The sequence below is a fragment of the Spea bombifrons genome, chromosome 3 (genome assembly GCF_027358695.1).
Source record: "Spea bombifrons isolate aSpeBom1 chromosome 3, aSpeBom1.2.pri, whole genome shotgun sequence".
NCBI lineage: Eukaryota > Metazoa > Chordata > Amphibia > Anura > Pelobatidae > Spea > Spea bombifrons.
The window spans coordinates 6,542,941-6,564,693 of NC_071089.1; the positions used below are offsets into that span (position 1 = coordinate 6,542,941).

Genomic DNA, 21,753 nt, shown 5'->3' on the forward strand with positions numbered 1-21,753 from the left:
GGGTTATATTACTGTATACAGCACTAGGGGTTATATTACTGTATACAGCGCTGGAGGTTATGCTAAGTAGGAAGATATTATTATTATTATAACACTATTATAACGTTATTACGTATAACAATGTTTTTTGAAATGTATATTATATAATTGTCATGGAGAATATCCTGCTAGGTTGGGCGTTCCAGCCGTGTATCTGTCGCTCTGCCGTATCCCGTGTGCTACCTTTCCTCCCAGTGCTCCTTGTGTACATATTTGCACTGGCATGATTAAGCTCTCAGATTTGTGATCTCCTCCCCTTCACCAGGAAAGCCTCCTAAGGCTGTTTTACATCTTGCTCCTTACATATAAATACACCTGTCCTTCCAACAATTTACAACTCAGTCCCAGCGTCGTCCAGAGAAGCATTCAGAAAGCATTCAGTATGTCAGGAGCTGCTGCCAGAGTCGCCAAAGACAGATCGTTAGCCGATGGCCAAGGTACCAATAAAAACCCGGTGAAATATCTCAACCAGGATTACGAAAAGCTGAGAGCCCAGTGCCTGGCGTCAGGCGCCCTGTTCAAAGATGAAGAGTTCCCAGCGTGCCCATCTGCCTTGGGTTTCAACGATCTAGGACCAAAGTCCCCCAAATCCCAAGGAATCGTCTGGAAGAGACCCTCGGTAAGACTTAAGAAAGACAGAGCTTTGAGAAGAAGATTGTGATTTATTTTTATGTTTATCGGCCAGACAACGGTCCAAAAAGATCACATTTTACAAATATATTTATTTATATGGATTTCTCTATATCTGTCTATTATATAATCTATCTATTATCTACCCATCTCACCATCCATCCATATTATCTATCTATTTATCATCTATCTATCTATCTATCTATCTATCTATCTATCTATCTATCTATCTATCTTATCTATCTATCTATCTATCTATCTATCATATAATCTATCTATTATCTATCCATCTGTTTATCCATCTATCCAATCTATCTATCCATCTATCTATTATATAATCTATTATCTATCCATCCATCCATATTATCTATCTATCTATCTATCTATCTATCTATCTATCTATCTATCTATCTATCTATCTATCTATCTATCTATCTATCTATCTATCTATCTATCTATCCAATCAATCTATCTATCATCTCTCTATCCATCTATCTCTCTATCTATCCATCTATCTATCTCTTTATCTATTGGTACACATGTATATAGGTTATGATACAGACACAAAGAGTATCTATACTTTATTAGACACAAAAACTAACAACAAGTAGCCTTTTATAGCAACTATTTGACTTTTGAGAGCCACTTAACACATAGAAATGCAATTAGTTATACATTTATAGTTTGTTCACTACCACTTCTGTTGGGAGGCTGTTCCACTTGTCTACCACCCTCTCAGTAAAGTAAACTTCCTTACCTTGCATTTAAGCCTCAGATCTTCTAGCTTTAAATAATGGCCTCTTGTTCTTTGAAATAAACTTCCCTCTTGTGCTTTGTTAAATCCCTTCATCACCGCCAAAGTTGATTAAACTAATTGGACTTTATATTGATACATTGCACACATGCTTTTTTATATTGAAATAACACAGATTACGTTAAAACTTGACATTGTCAAAAATAAACACAAAAATACAGTAAATTAGCGTTACTGAACAGCAGCTCATCAATCGCAGTGTAAAGTGCTCTCTAGTATTAAGCCAATAAACCTCCCATTGTATTCTTAACAGAGAAACATTTAAGAAACTTTTTTCACTTTCTATGACATCAGTGGCTTCTTTAACATCACATGACTAATACGTGTTTCCAGCAAAATTAATAATAATTAACTGTAAAATTTTACTTGATTAGGAAGGTTTCGGTCATTCTATCTAATGGTGGATTTAGTGGTAAAAGTGTTAAAGTCAGCAACATAGGTAGAACACCATATTTTAAACACAATAAAAAAAATTAATATTTATATATATATATATATATATATATATATATTAGGTAAGCTTACAATAATAAGATTAATTAAAAAATTATTTTAGTGAATAAAGGTGTATGGCAGCAATAAACTTGCAGTGTGTTGGTGTGACAGCTGCCCAAGTACTGGATCCCTCTGCACTGAAGACGTACGAGGGATGTGAACCAGAATGTCCAGTTTCTTAAAAAGCACATTTAATGTATGGCTTACAAAAGGTAGGAAGACTCCCAAGGCTTTGCAGGAGAGCTAAAAATATGTCAGCCGTCTTTACATCAGAAAGAACCGACCCCAGGAGGCTTCTGCTGTAGTAAGGGATGAGGTTGCCCTGTATAATGTATGATTTATATGGAGAGACTTCATGAGTGATTTCACTGATGTAACCATGCATTATACGGGGCCAAGTCAGCTCTTATTGCCGGAGATGGTCACTGGAGTTGGCTTCTCATTCTGCGCAGTGAAATCAGGTAGTCGTGATGCTAAACTCTCATTCTTCCTTCTCGTCAGCTTTCTTTTTATTGGTTTTTAGCTGTCTCTGCCTGATTATGGTTTACTGTTACTCTCCACAGGGGCACTTTACTCAGTTTCAAATAATTAGAGTTTCTCATGCCACCTGTCACTTGTAACTTGTTCATTCCATTCGATGTCTCATTCTGCACGTTGCCTTCTCAAATTTCATTCATTCTGCCTGTCTACTAACTCAACCTGGACGGCATGATCCATCGCTTTCACAGAGCCAGAAATACCCTTACATTGTGTTAGCCAAAGGCACAGGGTAGATACGGATGATAATGCCCTTGTCTGGTGTTCATTCCCCTGCCTGTAAGAAAGATACACGCAGATTCTCTGATTGGGTTAAACGTCATGAGTCCCGTTGGTGGTTTACATACCTCTACGTTTACACACAGTTTGCAAACTTTATCCTAAAATGAAATGTAAGTTTGCTAGAAATCTTTCACAACATGGAGATGAGATTGTTCTGTCTATAAAGCAACACTTTTAGAATTTAAAAATAACTAAATAAATAATTAAAAATAGTTCCAGAGATTAAAGTGAAGCGATGCCTTAGGAGTAGGTGGTCTTTCTGGACAACCATTGTTGGGCTGAAAAACTAGGTGCCATGGCGATATAGAGACCCCAAAACACCTAGAGCAGCCACAAACCATAGTGATCCATCCCATCGGGGTACTTGGGATCAGCTCAGAATCGAGTACTTTATACTAAAATACCCATTGTTATTGCCCAAGACCTGCCCTAAGGCAGCAGAAATGGAGGCAGGAATGGATTACACATTAGGAGTTATAGGCATGTGCCTAGGGCCATCCAGTCCAGAAACTATTGTGACACGTATAGTTATAATGTAGACCCCCCCATGGCTCTCCAGCATTCGCCTTAATGATAGGGACCATTTTGGTACAGGTTGTCCTATCAAGCGTGGTCTCTCACAAGATCAAGTATGGAGAAGGTGGAGGAACCATGTATAATTAATAATAACTGATCAAATCCATTATCCATTAAATATTTTAGAAAACAGAATAAATGCTCTCCATAAGACCAAATATATATAAATATTTCATTTTTTACTGTACTCTGCCTTCAAAACACAATTGTTGTAACTACTCAACACCTGTCTCTAACCTGCTATCAGCTGAGCGTGCATTCAAATGAATTACTCTGCCGTGCGTCATTATTTGCGCATGAGATCGGACTGATGATGTCACAGATGAGAAAAGGCTATCTTTCCTTTGAATTTCCTACATCCATAAAGCTCTATATACCCGTCCCAATCGAAACTTTGTTTTGGGAGACATTCGTGCTTAATTTTTTATTTCTTTAAAATAAAATAAAATAAAAATGAATAATAAGAATAGTGGACGGGGGAACCAAAAATATTTGTACAATTCGGTGCTGGCCCACGATATATATATATATAAGGGACGGTCGGTGTATGTATATTTTTGCGGCTGCTCATGGGGAACGTTCTGTATTGGATTCCCCGTCAGGCTCCCCACATGAAGGATTTCTTATGTTTTCTGCTATTTTCTCTTTTATTCACCTCTCACATATCATAATACATTAACCCTACGCATGCTCTTACATTGTTGGATTATATGGCACGGGGGGGCACTGGGGGCTTTAAGGGTCACCAAGGGGGCAATAATCCGACAAAGAGTAAGCGAAGCTAAAAACCACCAGAAAATCGGTTAATGAAATAATATTGTATAGTACATTTACCATACACTCATATAGATTTATTCACATGTCGGTTACAGGAAATTTGCCCCAAACCGCACTTCATCGTCGACGGAGCGACCCGTGCTGACATACGACAAGGAGCCCTTGGTGAGTAAACATATGATCGCAGAAAAATATTATACAGAACCGGGGTGATTCCATTATTTTAAGCAAAATGGAATAACGAAAAGAAAGAACGGGCAATGCTTTAGCCGGTGGGACAGCTCCTTTCAGCACAAGGTAATGAAAGATCCTGTATCTAAAACCAACCTCAGAATGGATCAAAAGCAAACACATTTCCATGTTTTAAACCCTGCGGCCTGTCGGGTTGCCAGGCATTCTATCTTTATCTGGTCTGCTATGGAAACACGTTATCGAATGAACCGACACATCATGCTAACACCCCGCAACATGTAATAATGGATGCATAGATATGGTGTCAGACAGATTTCACCTTACGACCTACCGGTATCTACTCTACGGTTCTAGAACACAAGGGGACATCATGGAGATTTAAAAGGATCTCCCAGCTATCATATACATTAACGTACACACAATGGCTGGCGAGTCCTTTTAATGTATATGAGTGTTCTACTGCATTAAACTAATTTTACACTAATTTAACCAAATTAAAATGAAACTAATAGTAAATGACATAACCCAGGGTAAATGTAGGTATACTTGTTCCGTTCAGACTTCTGATTCCTTACCTATCATATAGTAGGGCTTTATTAACCTGTAATTTGTCCAGTGGCCCCTGGCCCCTTCGGCATCCATCTAGTGAGAATGGAAATGTCGTTTTTTTTTTCTGTGAATATCCCACCATCGCCGGTTCGTGGTTTGTGTATTTCCTGAAATGTCATCCCAGTTTTAATTTGGTTTGGGAGCATTAACTGTGCCTTTTAAAACTGGTTGTTTTTGTTGGTCCCATAAGGGGCAGTCTGGTCTAATTTCGAGTGGTTTCCTCCCAATTTCAGTTTTCTGGAGGATTTATAGGCTGTAAACGAATGGCTTAGAGTTCGAGAGAGGCATAAAATTACAATCATAATCCAAACAGTGCGGAGAGAGGTGGAGATACTCTCGTTTTGTTGAATCTGGGTGTAACCTTAGGCAAAATTTCAAGACATTGTTTGACTCTGATTCTTACAAGGTGATTAGTGTACTGCATAGTGCCGCTAAAACAGAACAATCATGCAAATCAAAGAAAGATCATGTCAATGAATTCACTAAGTAAATTGAAATCCTCCATTTTCCCGGTCTAAGCCCCTCCCCTTTGCTGCTCCAGGAACCGCAGGATGTCCAAGGCTGCGTTGGAGGAAAGGCAGGAAACAGCAGGGTTTCTATGGTTACTGCATTGAGAAAAATAAACATGGCTGCCCTTCATATGCACTAAATGAATGAAGTCCAGAATAGGTTCCTTATATCTCTGCTGACAGAGCTAAGCAGATGTTTTGGAACTACGTCTCCCATGATGCTCAGCATTTCAAAGCCTGTTAAATTTCAAGTTGTAGTTCCACCACCTCTGTGCTTATGATTAATTAATTTTATTTATACAATTTTATTAAGCCAGCAAACATTCTAAGATCCTAGAACAGAAGGACGATCAGGGGGAGGAAGAAAGGATTTGGGTCACAAAGAGGGACGTCTTCCCAAGCAGGGATATTTTGGAGCTATAAGTAGTAATGTATATATATATATATAAATATATATATATATATACATATATCAATTTTATTTGAACAGAGGTTTAGTGAATACATTCTTACAGTGTTTATTAGGTTGTTTGGTCTCTATTTAAAGCGGCAGCTGTTTATAGTCGAGATGATTCAGTGACCGATGGGTTAATATTTTACGGGGTTTCGGTGACCTCATGTTCAAAACTCCTATCTTCTCAAGTATTCCCATCATAAAGTAAAAAATAGTGCCGCTTAACTATAAACACAAGCACATAGCGAGTATTATAGATTCCTCCTGATCACGCTTCAAGCTGCAGGCTATTTTTTGAGCGGATCTATTACAGTTTAAGAGAAGCTGTCCTCTCCTTCACAAAACTTTCTGTTTTTTTTTTTTTTGAGTAATCCTAGGAAACCAGGATAATAGGATTCCTAAAAATCTCAGGAGGCTGGTACCACTTCTTAATCCCAAACCGGTACCACGTCCTTCAAACAGAACCCTATGTTTTTATCTGACTTGAAAGTCTATCATTTAAGGATTGCGAGAAACGCGGAGGATGTTCGTGACGCCGCCTGCGGCAGGGATAGCGAATACCGTGGCTGATTTATGGCGTCATTGTGCCAGCTCCCTCTTTATAGGGAACCCAGAGACTGCGAGCCGTATCCCGTTTTAGATTTTTACAGTTACGGGATCCGGTGCTCAATTTTTTTCAGACTTTTAATGGATGCGGCCTTGGCAGAGTCATGAAAGTGTCGAAAGCCATTGTGTCCATTGTAAAGCGACCAATATATATATATTTAGAACCTGGATCTACCAGAAAGACCTTATACTTTCCCGTGCAACCTGAAACTTTCTGATCTAATACATTATTATATACATTTATTCTCAACATATGTCGCTTAGCAACAATCTTTAAAACAAAACATTGCAGAAAAGTCCTATTATGTGTTTTTTTTTTGCACGCTAGCACACTAGACATTTGCTCACGCTGCTATTTTTAGGGGAGCTGCTGAACTCGACTAGGGGTGCTTTATCCCCCCAGACCCCGTTCATTTAGACCGAAACGCCCCCCCCCACTCCCTGTCTGAATTCTTCTCCTTTGTCTTCTTTTGTAAAGGGGATTGCTGGCTGTTGGCCGCCATCGCTTCACTGACATTGGATCAAAACATCTTAGCGCAGGTTGTCCCAGAGGATCAAAGCTTTGAAAAGAACTATGCAGGAATCTTCCACTTCCAGGTAATTCTCCAAACTGTGAACTTGAACGATTTCTTAGGAATTTGAACTAAAATCCCACCACGAGGCAGGAGGAGAAACAATTGTGCAGACAATCTGAAGTCTGGGCATGTAATAAAAAAGTAGATGACTGAAAGGTAAAAAACAATCTATTGAAACTGACTGCACTTCCTGAGATTGCTGTGAGAGATAACAGGAAGTAAAACGTGCAACAGAAAAATGGTTCCCCCATCCTGATGACATTTGGCTTCTCAACACACTGGAATACTGACGCATACTCAAAATGCATCATGTTTTCTTTATCACGGGAGGAAGTAGTAATAGTTTTTTTTTGGGGGGGGGTATACGATATATAACAATTGGGTCATTTGAAGGGGGGAGGTTAATTTATTTTTAAATGCTTGATGTATCCGGAATCCACAAAGCCTTGAGAAGCCTATACTTTGCTGAATCTTAGGTCATATGGGTCTAGAATTAATGGACATTTACTTTTTCTCAGTACCTGTAATAGATTCAGGTTGAAACCACCATGGGACTGATACACCTTTTAGATTAAAATATGTCCGTACGCATTTTTTCTCTCAGTTCTGGCAGTATGGAGAGTGGGTCGATGTAGTGGTCGATGACCGGCTCCCCACCAAAAATGGAAACCTGGTGTTTGTGCATTCGGCGGAGGGGGACGAGTTCTGGAGCGCCCTTCTGGAAAAGGCATACGCCAAGTAAGTTTCTTCATCATCTCTATACGACCTGTGGTGAGGACATTTCACGGGGGACTGATAAACCTTCTGCGGGGAATTTGGGCCGTGACAGAGGGTTCCGGCAGACGCTGGTTGTTGAGGGCCTCCGGCTATTAGCATGAGGACTGCGATGCGAGGTAGACTCTACCTAGACTGCACTTCACCTGAATACTAGAACAAACGTTCTACAACATCACAGTCCCATGCGGTATCTTCATGCCGACCTAGTAGACTCTCTGACTGATTTTTCTATAACAAGACATGGACAATGGATTTGACGGGAGTCATGTTCCATTTTTTCCTTAGCATTACTAATGTAAGCAGTGGCGGAACTACCGGGGTCGCAGGGGTCGCGACTGCGACCGGGCCCCGGTGGCAGGGGGGCCCAAGCCAAGGGGCCGCCCGAAATCGGGCCCCGGCGGCAAGGGGCCCCAAGGTCTATGAGTTATAGACGGCCGTAGAGGCCGCATAGGCCCAGTCAGGACCGGACTGACTGGGCCTATGCGGCCTCTACGGCCGTCTATAACTCAGGGCAAAAGGGGCACTTGCCCCTTAACCCTGCAGCAGCTGCTACCGGGCCCGCCACTCTAGGGGGCCCGGGCAACCCCCACGATTAATTCCGCGGGGGGGCGCTACTTACTGGCAGACGAGGATGCCGGGGGACGCAGGAATCCAACAGTCACGTGACGTACGTGACGTACGTCACATGACCCTGCTGCGCATCTGCTTCCCCCTATGCACTGAACAAGTTAGTCTGCGAGCGCCGAGCGGCACATACTTTTTACATCTTCGGTTGTTCAGGTAAGGGGAGGCTGCATGAAGGAGTATTTGAGATTGAGTGAGAGAATTAATGAATATCTGTGAAGGAGTGAGTGAATGAATGTTTGTGAATGAGTATATGTAAATGAGTATCTGAATGAGGGAATTAATGAGTATCAATGTATGAATATCTGAATGATTGAATGGATTATCTGTGAATTAGTGAGTAAATATTTGTGAATTAATATATATGTGTGTGTGTGTGTGTGAGAGAGCATGGATGTGTAAGGGGGGGGCAAAGATACCACAGTCAGGCTGTTTTGGTGGAAAGATGCCACAGGAGGGCTGTTTTGGGGCCAAAAATGCCACAGGAGGGCTGTTATGGTGGCAAAGATGCCACAGGCGGGCTGTTATGGGGCCAAAGATCCCACAGGCGGGCCGTTATGGGGCCAAAGATGCCACAGGAGGGCTGTTATGGTGGCAAAGATGCCACAGGAGGGCTGTTATGGTGGCAAAGATGCCACAGGAGGGCTGTTATGGTGGCAAAGATGCCACAGGCGGGCTGTTATGGGGCCAAAGATGCCACAGGCGGGCTGTTATGGGGCCAAAGATGCCACAGGCGGGCTGTTATGGGGCCGAAGATGCCACAGGCGGGCTGTTTTGGTGGCAAAGATGCCACAGACGGGCTGTTTTGGTGGCAAAGATGCCACAGGAGGGCTGTTATGGGGCCAAAGATGCCAAAGGCGGGCTGTTATGGGGCCAAAGATGCCAAAGGCGGGCTGTTATGGGGCCAAAGATGCCACAGGAGGGCTGTTATGGTGGCAAAGATGCCACAGGTGGGCTGTTATGGGGCCAAAGATGCCACAGGCGGGCTGTTATGGGGCCAAAGATGCCACAGGCGGGCTGTTATGGTGGCAAAGATGCCACAGGAGGGCTGTTATGGTGGCAAAGATGCCACAGGAGGGCTGTTATGGTGGCAAAGATGCCACAGGCGGGCTGTTATGGGGCCAAAGATGCCACAGGCGGGCTGTTATGGGGCCAAAGATGCCACAGGAGGGCTGTTATGGTGGCAAAGATGCCACAGGAGGGCTGTTATGGGGCCAAAGATGCCACAGGCGGGCTGTTATGGGGCCAAAGATGCCACAGGCGGGGTGTTTTGGTGGCAAAGATGCCACAGGCGGGCTGTTTTGGTGGCAAAAATGCCACAGTCAGGCTGTTTTGGTGGAAAGATTATTTATGTATTCAAAGAAAAAGGGGCGCATGTACAAAAAGGGCCCTATGTACATGCGCCCCTTTTTCTTTGATTATGCCCTTTGAACATGCGCCCCTTTTTCTTTGATTTTTTTACAGAAATTATTCAATATGTAAATTGAATTTGTTGAAAAAAAATTGTTGGGTAAAAATCATGTTTTTTTGGGGGGGTGGGGGGCCCTTAACAGATTCTCGCACCCGGGCCCTGAGGGGTCTAGTTACGCCCCTGAATGTAAGCAATGATTCTAATAGACTGAAAGAGTTGCATTATATATGTATATGTATATGGAAATGTTTCTCACTACATCCAAGAACCAGGATACATTTACAGCTAGTAGTTGCTTTACATGAATCTACTAATTATTGACATAAACGTAATACGTAATGTAAGAATTGCAATGTTGTATTGATGTTTTTCTTTTATCTCATTGGTCTGCGCTTTGATCCAAAGGCTTAATGGATCCTACGAAGCCCTGACTGGTGGTACAACCATAGAAGGGTTTGAGGACTTTACTGGAGGGATCTCGGAATTGTATGAATTAACAAAAGCCCCGGCTGACTTGTATGATATTATTCAAAAAGCCCTGAAAGCAGAATCCCTCCTTGGATGCTCAATTGATGTGAGTTTCACTAATCTGAATTTACAATCACGCCGACTCGTATAACTGCCATCTATACCGCTTTTAGCTTCACTAGATTCATTGCCTAAAACTTCCTATGTTTTACTTTCATATAGAAATGACAGCGCTTCTCAACCAAGTACTAGAACTTTTAATAACAATTAAGAACTTTAGTGTCGATATTCTTATATCTATATATCTATATATTTATTTATATTATTATATTATATTCTAAGTGCTGTACTGAAGAGGAAAAGAAAGGGAGACAAGACCATTCTTTATTCATTCTTCAATGTATTGTTTCTTTAATATTATAATAAGTGTATTATATTTATATATAATGTAATAAATAAATATTATTCCCTGGTCACAGCTTGGTAACAAAGTAACAATAAGATGTGCTTTCTAAGTACAATCTGTCATTATGTGGCGCCCTCTTGTGGCATAAATGAAGAAGGCAGCTGAGGCTCTTCACAGATAAAAAATGTTGGCTTTCCAACCACCTTTAAGTAATTATAAGCACAGTAAGGTTGTTTTTTTTTTGGGGGGGGGGGTTGTTGAGGTAATAGAATTAATTAGGAATCCACCGGATGTTTATTGTTATGTTATTGTAATAAAAGAAATGTTTTTTTCTACTTCACATAGATTACCAATGCCTATGACACAGAAGCCATCACAAGCCGAAAGCTGGTGAAGGGACATGCCTACTCGGTAACCGGAGCTGAAGAGGTAAACGGGATTTTGTTAATGTAGTAAAGTCTCCAGCACAGCCCAGCAGACACATATCCGTCATTAAACAGGGGAGTCATGTACAGAGGGGTACATCTTCACCGTGCATGCCGCCCTACCGCAGTGAATTATTGTGTTTCGTACACTTTCAGGTGCTCTACCGAGGCAATAAAGAGAAATTAATAAGGGTGAGGAACCCCTGGGGAGAAGTTGAGTGGGATGGCCCTTGGAGCGATGAGTGAGTTTTTATTCTTTAAATTTTTCATTGCCTGCCTTTTATAAAATCTGCTTTTTACTGTGATTTCTTATTTGTGAGAAAGGTGTAGAATCATATAGAAACCCCTGTTTTGGGGCTGATTCCAGATCCAAAAACAGCACCTTGGGCACTATTAAAATGACCGGACATTTAACACATATTAAAATAGGAAGATGTAGATGACCTGTAAATAATAGATCTAATGTATATAATATATAATTTCTCCAAAAAAAAGAAATGTAGATGATGTGATGACTATCATCCACGTGATCATGTGTCTTAATGCATATAGTCATAACAGCTTTTAATGAACTAGCCCACGCGTTTCACTTTTTGGTAAGCTTATATCTTAGCTTCTGATACATTGTGTGGTTGTAGCTACAGCAAAATGGTACCTTGGTCTCTTTAGTGTTTAGTTCATTTTGACATGTATTTGGCACCCCAAGACTACGGAGGGTCTGATAAGAGACAGGGTGAGCCTCGAGGAAACCGGGACATGCCCGTGGGGTAGGGGGTAGAGACACCACTGATGTGAAGAGCTGTGTTGGGTAGACACACGTTAAAATGTATTATTGCTGTATTTGTTAGGGCTCTGGAATGGAATTATGTTGATCCCAAAGTGAAAGCAGATCTTGACAAACAGTCAGAGGATGGGGAATTTTGGTGAGTATTTAATATTTTCCCCCGAAATGTACTGTCTCTTTAAATCTTCAGTGATTGCAGTTAAGGATTATAGCCAGGGCCGGCCGAAGACTTAACGCCGCCTGGGGCGAAGTTTAAAACGCCCCCCCCCGCCGACGCTGGGGGGGCGCCTCATTTTAAACTTCGCCGAAGCCATAATCTACGATCCCCCCCACGGTACTTACCTTTAAACAGTCCTGCGGCGAGTCTCCCTGCTCTGCCACGGTGACGGCTTGTAATGCTGAGCGCCGGAAATTGACGTCACTTCCGGCGCTCTGCATTACAAGCCGGCACCGGGACCGAACATGGAGACTCGCCGCAGAGGAGAGAGAGAGAGGGGCACCGAGCGGGTAAGCGAAAACCACTCGGCGCCCCTCTCTCCTCCGCTTAAAAAAAAAAAAAAAAGTGCCGCCCCTTCTAAAGTGCCGCCTGGGGCAATTGCCCCAGTCTGCCCCATTATAGGGCCGGCCCTGATTATAGCTCTTTCCTTCTGATGTCCCACTCGAAACATTCTTTGTAGAAATTCTGCAAAATAGTCTTATCGTCTTAACCAGAGCCGGCCTTAGGTGTTCTGGCGCCCTGTGCGTACTACTCGTCTGGCGCCCCCCCATCCCAAAAAAAGAAAGGAATCAAAACTTGTAACAAAACCCCAATCACTATATACTACGCCAAACATTGATGTGGTGTAGGCCTACCACTTCATTGTCTGGCTTAGTAGTAGGGATGCACCGAAACGAATTCTGGACTGAAACCAAAAGTGCAGCATTTACCTGGCCGAAACGGAATATGACCCCCCCACACACACCATAACACATAACAAAACAATTAAATAACAATATTTATATATATATATATATATATATATATGATTAACAGCAATCACATTCTTATCATGCCCGCAGATTCCAGGATGTACTCATAGACTACTTGGCATGATAGGAGTATGATTGCCCTATGTACCCCGTCTCACTCCATTCTCCCTATCTACCCCCTCCTAACTATCTACCCTCTCCCTCTTTGAAGTTCACTTACCGTTCAGAAGTCCTGCGGTGAGGGTGCAAGGCCTCTGCCTCCCAGCTCTGCCACTGTATGGAACAGTATAGAGTGATGGGAGTTATGATGTACTTTAGAGCATAATTATATAATGAAAAATACATTGGAAATGGTACAGCATAACACCCATCACTCTCACACACTTACCAATCCACACACATACACCAATCCACACATATACACCAATCCACACATATACACCAATCCACACATATATACCAATCCACACACATACACCAATCCACACATACACCAATCCACACATATACACCAATCCACACATATACACCAATCCACTCCAGACATATACACCAATCCACATATATACACCAATCCACACACACATACCAATCCACACATATACACCAATCCACACATATACCAATCCACACATATACACCAATCCACACGCATACCAATCCACACACACATACACCAATCCACACACGTATACACCAATCCACACATATACACCAATCCACACATATACACCACTCCACACATATACACCAAACCACACATATATACTAATCCACACATATACACCAAACCACACATATACACCAAACCACACATATATACTAATCCACACACATACCAAACCACACATATATACCAAACCACACATATATACCAAACCACACATATACACCAATCCACTCTCACTGTCACTCTATGCTTTCCTACCTTTCCTCTTTCAGTTTCTTTGCCTCCTCTTCGCTCTTCTTCTTAGTTCTTCTGTCTTCTCTTCTTCCGGGTCAGAGGGCACGGAGACCGGTGGGCGCGGCTTCACTGCTGTGCGCCGGGATCTAACAGCAAACCCCGGCGCACAGCAGCTGTTGCCGCGGGGATCACAAGGGAGCGGTATCGGAGGTCTGTTAAAGACCTCCGATACTGCTCCCTTGCGAGCCTGCTCCTCCAGCGGCGGACATTACTGTCCGTCTCTGGAGGGGTGCCGGGTGCCCCCATACTGGCGGCAGCGGACCCCGCGGCGGCAGGGGCGTCGGACCGCGCTGCGGCGGACCCCGCGGCGGCAGGGGCGTCGGACCGCGCTGCGGCGGCGGCGGCGGACCCCGCGGCGGCGCCCCCTGGAGTGTGGCGCCCTGTGCGGTCGCACAGGTCGCACACCCCAAAGGCCGGCCCTGGTCTTAACTGACAATTAAACTGGTGGGGAAAATATGGAACGATTATTTTATTTTATTTGACATTTTATTTTATATTTCAGGATGTCCTTCACAGACTTTGTAAAAGAATACTCTCGGCTGGAGATCTGTAACCTGAGCCCCGACACCCTGACAAACAACGAACAGCACAAGTGGAATATAACCCTATACAACGGGAGCTGGACGCGAGGGTCTACTGCCGGGGGCTGCCAGAACTACCCAGGTAGCATTATAAAGCATAGCTCAACAATTCAATATAGTATATATATATGTTAAGTTGCTCGTTACTAATACTTACAATTGCACACATAGGAACATTCTGGACAAACCCACAGTTCCGGCTTAAGTTAGAGCAACCCGATGATGACCATGATGGCGAGTCCCATGAGCCGTGCTGCACCATGGTTTTGGGTCTAATGCAGAAGAATCGCAGGAGGCAGAGAAAGATTGGAGAAGACTTGCTCACCATCGGCTTCGTGATATACGAGGTGAGTCCGATGAATCAAAGTTAAATTCAAAGCTAAAAAAAAGAAAAGAAGCCTATTTTAAAACAGGTCTATAATCCAGTTTTCACTCCTGGTCATGAGGTGGGATGGTAGGACCTACTACGCAGAATGTAATCGACCCAAATAAAATCCACACAGTCACTTGTAAATGTATTTTTTTTCTACCGTCAAACATTGATTGGGAATAAAATATGATATTCCATTACTAACACAAAGATTTCTTATACTTTTTTTTATTTCAGGTTCCAAAAGAGGTAACGATTGGTTGATAAGCGCATGCATGCTTCCAGCAGTTCAGTTGGTCAAAGAAGAAAACTTTGTTTTTTTTAGGAGGGTTTGTTTGGTTTCATGAATTGTTGAATGGTAATGGAATTCTTAACCCCTTAAGGACAATGGGTGGTCCCTAAACCCATTGAAAACAATGCATTTTGAGCCCGTACATGTACAGGCTTTGTCATTAAGGGGTTAAATGACTTCATGATAGATTTTCAATTTCAACGCTGTTATTTATTGCTGAGTAGTGAATTTTTTGTTACTGACCAGCCGACCCTCTCTATAGAAAATGTAATATAATGGTTAATAGCTGTGTTTTTTAAATACTAATTTAAAAAACGTTATTATGTCTTTCCAAAATGTAAATTGTTGGATTGCATGGGATTTGAGGCGTTTAGTTAAGGCTTCCAAAAAGAAGATATTTATATTAATCGCTGGAATCCATTGGAATTTTATTATGTCTTATGTTTAATTCACTGTCCTGTTGAATTTAGCTTCAGGATCAAACTGATGTCCACCTGGGCAAGGATTTTTTCAAGAGGAACCGATCTGTAGCCCGATCTGACACCTTCGTCAACATGCGCGAGGTGTCCAAGCGGCTGAAGTTGCCCGTTGGGGACTATTTGATTGTGCCGTCCACTTTTGAACCCTTTAAAAGCGGAGACTTTTGCCTGCGCGTCTTCTCGGAGAAAGAAGCTAAATCTCTGTAGGTATCTCTGAATAACGGTTCGAATCAGTATCCTGAGCCAAGCTGACTCTAAACCCTAAGCAAAAGACATGAACACTTCGGCCATACTAGGTCCAGCTATGTTTGTAGTGAAGTCTTCCTTATCCTCTATGGCCTGTTTCATTTTCTTGTGGGGTATTTATGTAGTGTGTTGCCCTAGGCCTGACCCAAGCACGTGATCCCAGTTGGCCTTCAACATCTACCATGACTCCTGTTCCATGCGCTGCCAGTGCTGGGACATGATGTCATAACTGGAGATCCACCTCAGGAGGACATGTTGAGCAGAGAAGATACTATGGAGGCTCTTCTGGCTAAACACAAACCCCCGTACTATAAATGGATCAGTAACAAGGGAGATCTCTTATCTCCCTACCAACCCCATTGAGTGGTGGCCCACCGGGATACCTAGTCACCCAATAATGTTGTCTTCCTCAGGCAACGCTTCGGAGGGGTTACCATCTCCATAGACCTGCTGGCCTAGCTGGCCGATACCAGTATACACCGCTGGCATTACCCACATTTTTGTCAGATATTCTAGATATCATATGGTCCCTTACAAAAAATCTGCAGTTTTTCTGAATTAATACTGCAGTTTTTTGGACATGAAAAAACTGCAATACTGCACTTTTACTGCAGTATTACTGCATTTGTACTTCACTGTACTGCAGTTGTACTGCAGTTATTTTTGTACGGAAGTACAAATGCAATAAAGCTGCAGTACTTTGAAGTACAACTGTAGGTTTGCAATATATAAAAAAAAATGCAGTAAAAGTGCAGTAATACTGCAGTAAATGTGCAGTATTGCAGTTTTTTCATGTCCAAAAAACTGCAGTATTACTTCAGAAAAAAGTGCAGTAATTTTTTGTAAGGGGTAACCATAACTAAAAATTATGTTTTACTTTCTTGCACCTTCTACCCTATAAAATCTGTGAAGGGTGGAGTCTCTGTAAATATAGAATGTTTTTAGCTATTTAGGTTTTTTTTTAGCTCTTTGCGAGAATAATATTTGTGAGAAATAAGAAATAGGTATTTGTTTAATAAACAGGCAGGACTTCCATATAACGAATTGTCTCTTTTCTTCCAGGGAAGTTGGAGATGTTGTGAAAGCCAATCCATATGAGGTACCAATTTTTTATGGCTCTTAACTAATTATTTGTTGTCAAGCGGCGATGATCCAACGCCCGGCAGCCTTTGCCAAAGGCAAAATCTAAATGCACATGAAGAATTTCACAAACTGGCTTTTTTTTGTTAAAACGCATCAATTGATTTTTGCAGAGGATAGATGTTTTGATTACATGCCAGTGAGCCAAAGATGTAAAACGGCACAGCCTCTTAGCAGTGGTGTAACAAAAAATACAGATACATAGTAACATACTAACATACTGACATACACACACCAACGCACACAAACAATAATATATTCACACACACAGTTATATACTCACACAGACACACAAAGTGATCATACTATCATACTTACACACACAGCACACTTACTTACACACTAACACACTAATGTACATACACACTAACACATAAAGGCACACAGTCATGCTTACACCCGTGCTAACACACTTAAACACACACATACACACTAACATACTTACACATGCACCCTGCCATCCTACCTTTGCTGTTCACCGGACTACATCTCGCATCCTCCTCAGCCAGCCCCTTAGATTAAAGAGCATTATGGGAGATGTAGTCCTGCAGCAGCTGGAGGGCCGCAGGTTGGACGCCCCTGGCCTATAGGCTCCTCCATCCTCGGTTCAAAATGATTACAAATCTCGATGGATACCTAAACAAATTTTGTGTGTCAGCTTTTTACAGGTGCGCTCCATTGGGGCGGCCATTTTGAATCCACAGCAGGCTGCAAGCAATATGGCCTGCAAGCGGGGAAATGGGACGATATTTTGTGCTACCCTTAATGAACTCCGCAATGCTATCTGTATTCGTTTCAGCCTCAAATTTCTGAGAAGGATGTCACCGAAGACTTCAGGAACATTTTTGATAAAATTGCAGGAGAGGTGAGAGAGAGAGAGCGTAATATTTACAGTGCTAAATAATTACAACACACAAGATTCTACCAGAAAATGGGCTAGTTTGGGCCAGCCGCGTACTAGTAATCCCTGTCTCGATTTATTTGTGGTACTGGTGAGCTGTCCTGATTGCTTTGTACTTGCAGAAAGGTGAAGTTGATGCCAAGCAGATTCAAGTCATTCTGAACAGACTTCTTTCCAAGAGTAAGTTGATCATACATGAAATACGTCCACTGAAAACAAAACATATTAACATTAACCCCTTAATGACAAAGCCCGTACATGTACGGGCTCAAAATGCATTGTTTTCAATGGGTTTAGGGAACGCCCATTGTCCTTAAGGGGTTAAGATTAGTGTAGATTTACCTCCTTTAAACTTTGGAACTTGGTCTGAAAATGATTCCATGCGCAGCTCAGGGTTTAGTAAATAAGTCCCACAACGTCATTGTTTATACGGACAGCTGGCTTTGTTAAAAAATGCCATGATTACCCTAGAAATGCCCCAATAATATTGCTGTTTTTTTTGACACGATGCAGGAACTGATTTGAAGTCGAGTGGATTCAGTCTGGCTACGTGCAGAGAGATGGTCGCCCTGCTGGATGTATCCTTTGAATGAAAATGTTTTTTTTTCGATGAACTTGGTCTTATTTTGAACCTAAAGCAAAAAAAAAAAAAAAGAAGAAAAACTATTGATTCTATTGAAAATTATTACGTTTCAATATAATCAATAGTTTTCCTTTTTTTATTTTTTTTTTATAAACGTACAAAAATACATATAAAATTTACATACATAAATACATATAAAATACAAAAACAAATTATTTATATTGATTCCTTTTCTTCATATTCTTCCAGAATTTAATTATTATTATTAAGACTTTATTTGAATCAATAGTTTTCAATAATCAATATAATAATCAATATAATTAGTGTAATAATCTTCATAATTTACCATTTTTAGGGAATGCTTAATAGTCACGTGACACAAAAGCAGGCAATGATAGGTCACTGCCTTAGAAACGGAAAAATATTTTTTTTCAAGATTTTATTATCGTTTTTCATTTATTAAACCTTCAGAGAAGATAATGAAATGATAGATCTGCTAAGGTTTATTTTCTTAACACTCCAGACCGTTCAAATAATAATAAAGTAACCTTTAATTGTATAAAAAAAAAAAACACAACAACAAAAGTTCCCCCTTAACGTCACACCTGACAGATGGATGGAACTGGAACATTAAGTATTGTGGAGTTCAAAGTTCTATGGATGAAGATCCAGAAATACATGGTCATTATACATTATTAATGATACTTTTTATATGGATCTTAATATAAAATAACTTTTAATGGACGGATGTACATAGAGTGAGTAACATCTCTTGTGTTCCTGCTTTAGGAAATATACCTGAAGGTCGACACCGATCGATCGGGAACCATGAATGCTTATGAAATGAGAGCAGCTTTACAAGAAGCAGGTGAAGAATATATTCTCGTTGTATTTTATAATAATAATTGTATAATTTACTTCCTCTGAATCGCTTATTGTTTAGAGCCATTGTCTGTCCAGCCAGAAAATATTCTGAAGCCCAAGATGTTGTTGGCTAAAAGTCTCTTGTGAAGACGTCATGTTGCCCCAACTTGGAGTAGAATGACTTCTAAAATAGGTCTTCATGCTTTGTTTATGTTGCTAGGCTTCACAAGTATTTCACAAATGTGGAACTAGTGAAAATTTGACTCATTAGGATTGTTGAATTACATCTAAAACCACATAAATAATTTGTTTTGTAACATTTTAATTACTCAGGTTTTACGCTTAATAACAAGATCCAGGAGAGCATCACCCAGCGCTACACAGACAGCGACATGACTATCAATTTCGATGGGTTCATCGCATGCATGATGCGGCTGGAGACGCTTTTCAGTAAGATCATTTGTTGGCCATTTTTATGGTTATGATGGCCAGTGGTGCACCTATCGACATATAAGCCAATCCAGCCTGGAGACCAGACCTATTTTTTTGCCAAATAAATAAACCTTTATTAAGTCTGAAGCCTGAATTGTGTACAGACCCAAACATTAACGATGGGCTTGAGTGCCGGAGCTGTTAGTTAAGAGGCAAAGAAAGGGCACCTCGGGCTTTTTGTGGATACTTTACCTGCAGTTCCACGTACAGCCACCGGGTGCTTAGTGTCTCAAGGAAGTAAGGCAGCATTTCCCGGTGCCTAGATCCTTTCTGTGCTTTGTTTTATTGGAATCTCTATATGTTTCTTTCTGTTGGACTGAATAGTGTATATGGAGTGTGTTGTTGGCCCGTGGGCCCCTGGGGATGCCTTAGGCTGTTTCACATACACTAGTCTTGGTACTATGGCTTTAGAAAGCTTATATCATCAGACGCCATATACTTCTTATAACCCCACTTCTCACAATCCCACTCTGCCTCTTTTTCAGAGTTCATACGTTCAATTAAAATGAATCATGGCCGTTTCTCTCTTGATTCACGTATATTAAATTCTATTATTTTTTCTTTAAATAATTACAGAAATGTTTCAGCTGTTGGACAAGAATAAAAAAGGAGCCATCGATCTCACTTTGCCAGAGGTATTTCAAACCGTGTAATGCTCATTATCGTAACCCTCCTAGTCCCAGGCATGTAGAAAGTTATGTTAGAAATGAGAGCGCATTCTATGATTTTTTACATTAAATGTTATTTTATAGAGCTCTAGCGGATTCCATGCTGCTATTACTGTAGGGGAAGAGGTAAAATGTACAACTGACAGAATACTAAACTTGCAACATCATTAGCACATTTTAAAGTGACTTCCCCTTTAATATAACTTTATGACGGTACTACATAGACCTCCAGAGACTCATGCGCAACCTGCTAAAACAATATAGAGTCTAGGAAGCGCATTACAACACACGCCTAGGGCTGACAGTAGGACCCCAATGCTGGAGATCGTGGAAAAACCTCATATAATCAGGAGTGGACTCGCCATCTGGCAAATGCCCGGTGGGCCCGTGGCCGATAGGTCTCCATGTCTACAGCCCCGACTGGATATGCGCAGACCCACATTGCGGGAATATAAAAGACATAACATGAGGGCATGTGTATCCAGCCGGTGGCCACATATACATTACTTGGCGACCTCTGGCCTTAAAATGCCAGGACCGCGTAGTCACCCCCAGACCGGCCCTGCTTATAATAATAACAATGTGACTATTTTAAGGATAATGAGGTTGTAATCATTGTTCTCACACGCCTTTTTCCCTCTCTCACAGTGGCTGTGCACTACTTTGGCCTGAATAGAAGATGAGAACTTTTATCATATGCTCATTATATTAACGTATTTAATCTGAATCAAGCTATTTCTGGCATTCTGGTGCTTATTAATGTTAATGAAATACTTATTTCCATATGTATCCTTATAAGCGAACACTTTTCTTTTGTCTTTGAGTCGATAATAAAGATTAGCTCATTAAACACTGGAAAGTGAGGTGTTTTCTTTGTATTTTGTGTCTTTCCTGTTTTATACCAGTTCATATATTCTGGAGTTTATATATATATCGGGTGGGGGATACACTGCGAGAGGTTTGCCCCGGGCTCCGTAATGAGAATGTAGATGGCTCTTTGGCCATTTGAATTGTTGGGAGGTCTGATAACTTTCTAACAAACCTAAAGCCATGGTTGGATGAGTTTGGGGAGGAAGAACTTGACCGGCCGCACAGAGCCCTGACCTCAACCCCATCGAACACCTTTGGGATGAACCGGAACGGAGATTGTGAGCCGGGCGTCACGTCCAACATCAGTGGCTGACCTCACAAACGCTCTACTGGGTTATTGGGCA

General features: G+C 41.5%; 1 protein-coding gene across 1 annotated transcript; it reads left to right on the forward strand.

Moving 5' to 3' along the window:
* The first annotated feature begins 308 nt into the window (after positions 1 to 308).
* Positions 309 to 21,398, forward strand: CAPN8 (calpain 8). The gene is made up of 20 exons (XM_053460093.1): positions 309 to 658; positions 4,246 to 4,315; positions 6,999 to 7,117; positions 7,700 to 7,833; positions 10,313 to 10,481; positions 11,127 to 11,210; positions 11,363 to 11,448; positions 12,055 to 12,129; positions 14,426 to 14,586; positions 14,676 to 14,851; positions 15,637 to 15,848; positions 16,954 to 16,990; positions 17,831 to 17,896; positions 18,055 to 18,112; positions 18,446 to 18,510; positions 19,128 to 19,196; positions 19,305 to 19,383; positions 19,713 to 19,829; positions 20,448 to 20,506; positions 21,188 to 21,398. Exons 1-20 carry the CDS (start codon positions 422 to 424, stop codon positions 21,209 to 21,211), a joined length of 2,097 nt encoding a protein of 698 aa, XP_053316068.1. The 5' UTR covers positions 309 to 421; the 3' UTR covers positions 21,212 to 21,398.
* The last annotated feature ends 355 nt before the right edge of the window (positions 21,399 to 21,753 follow it).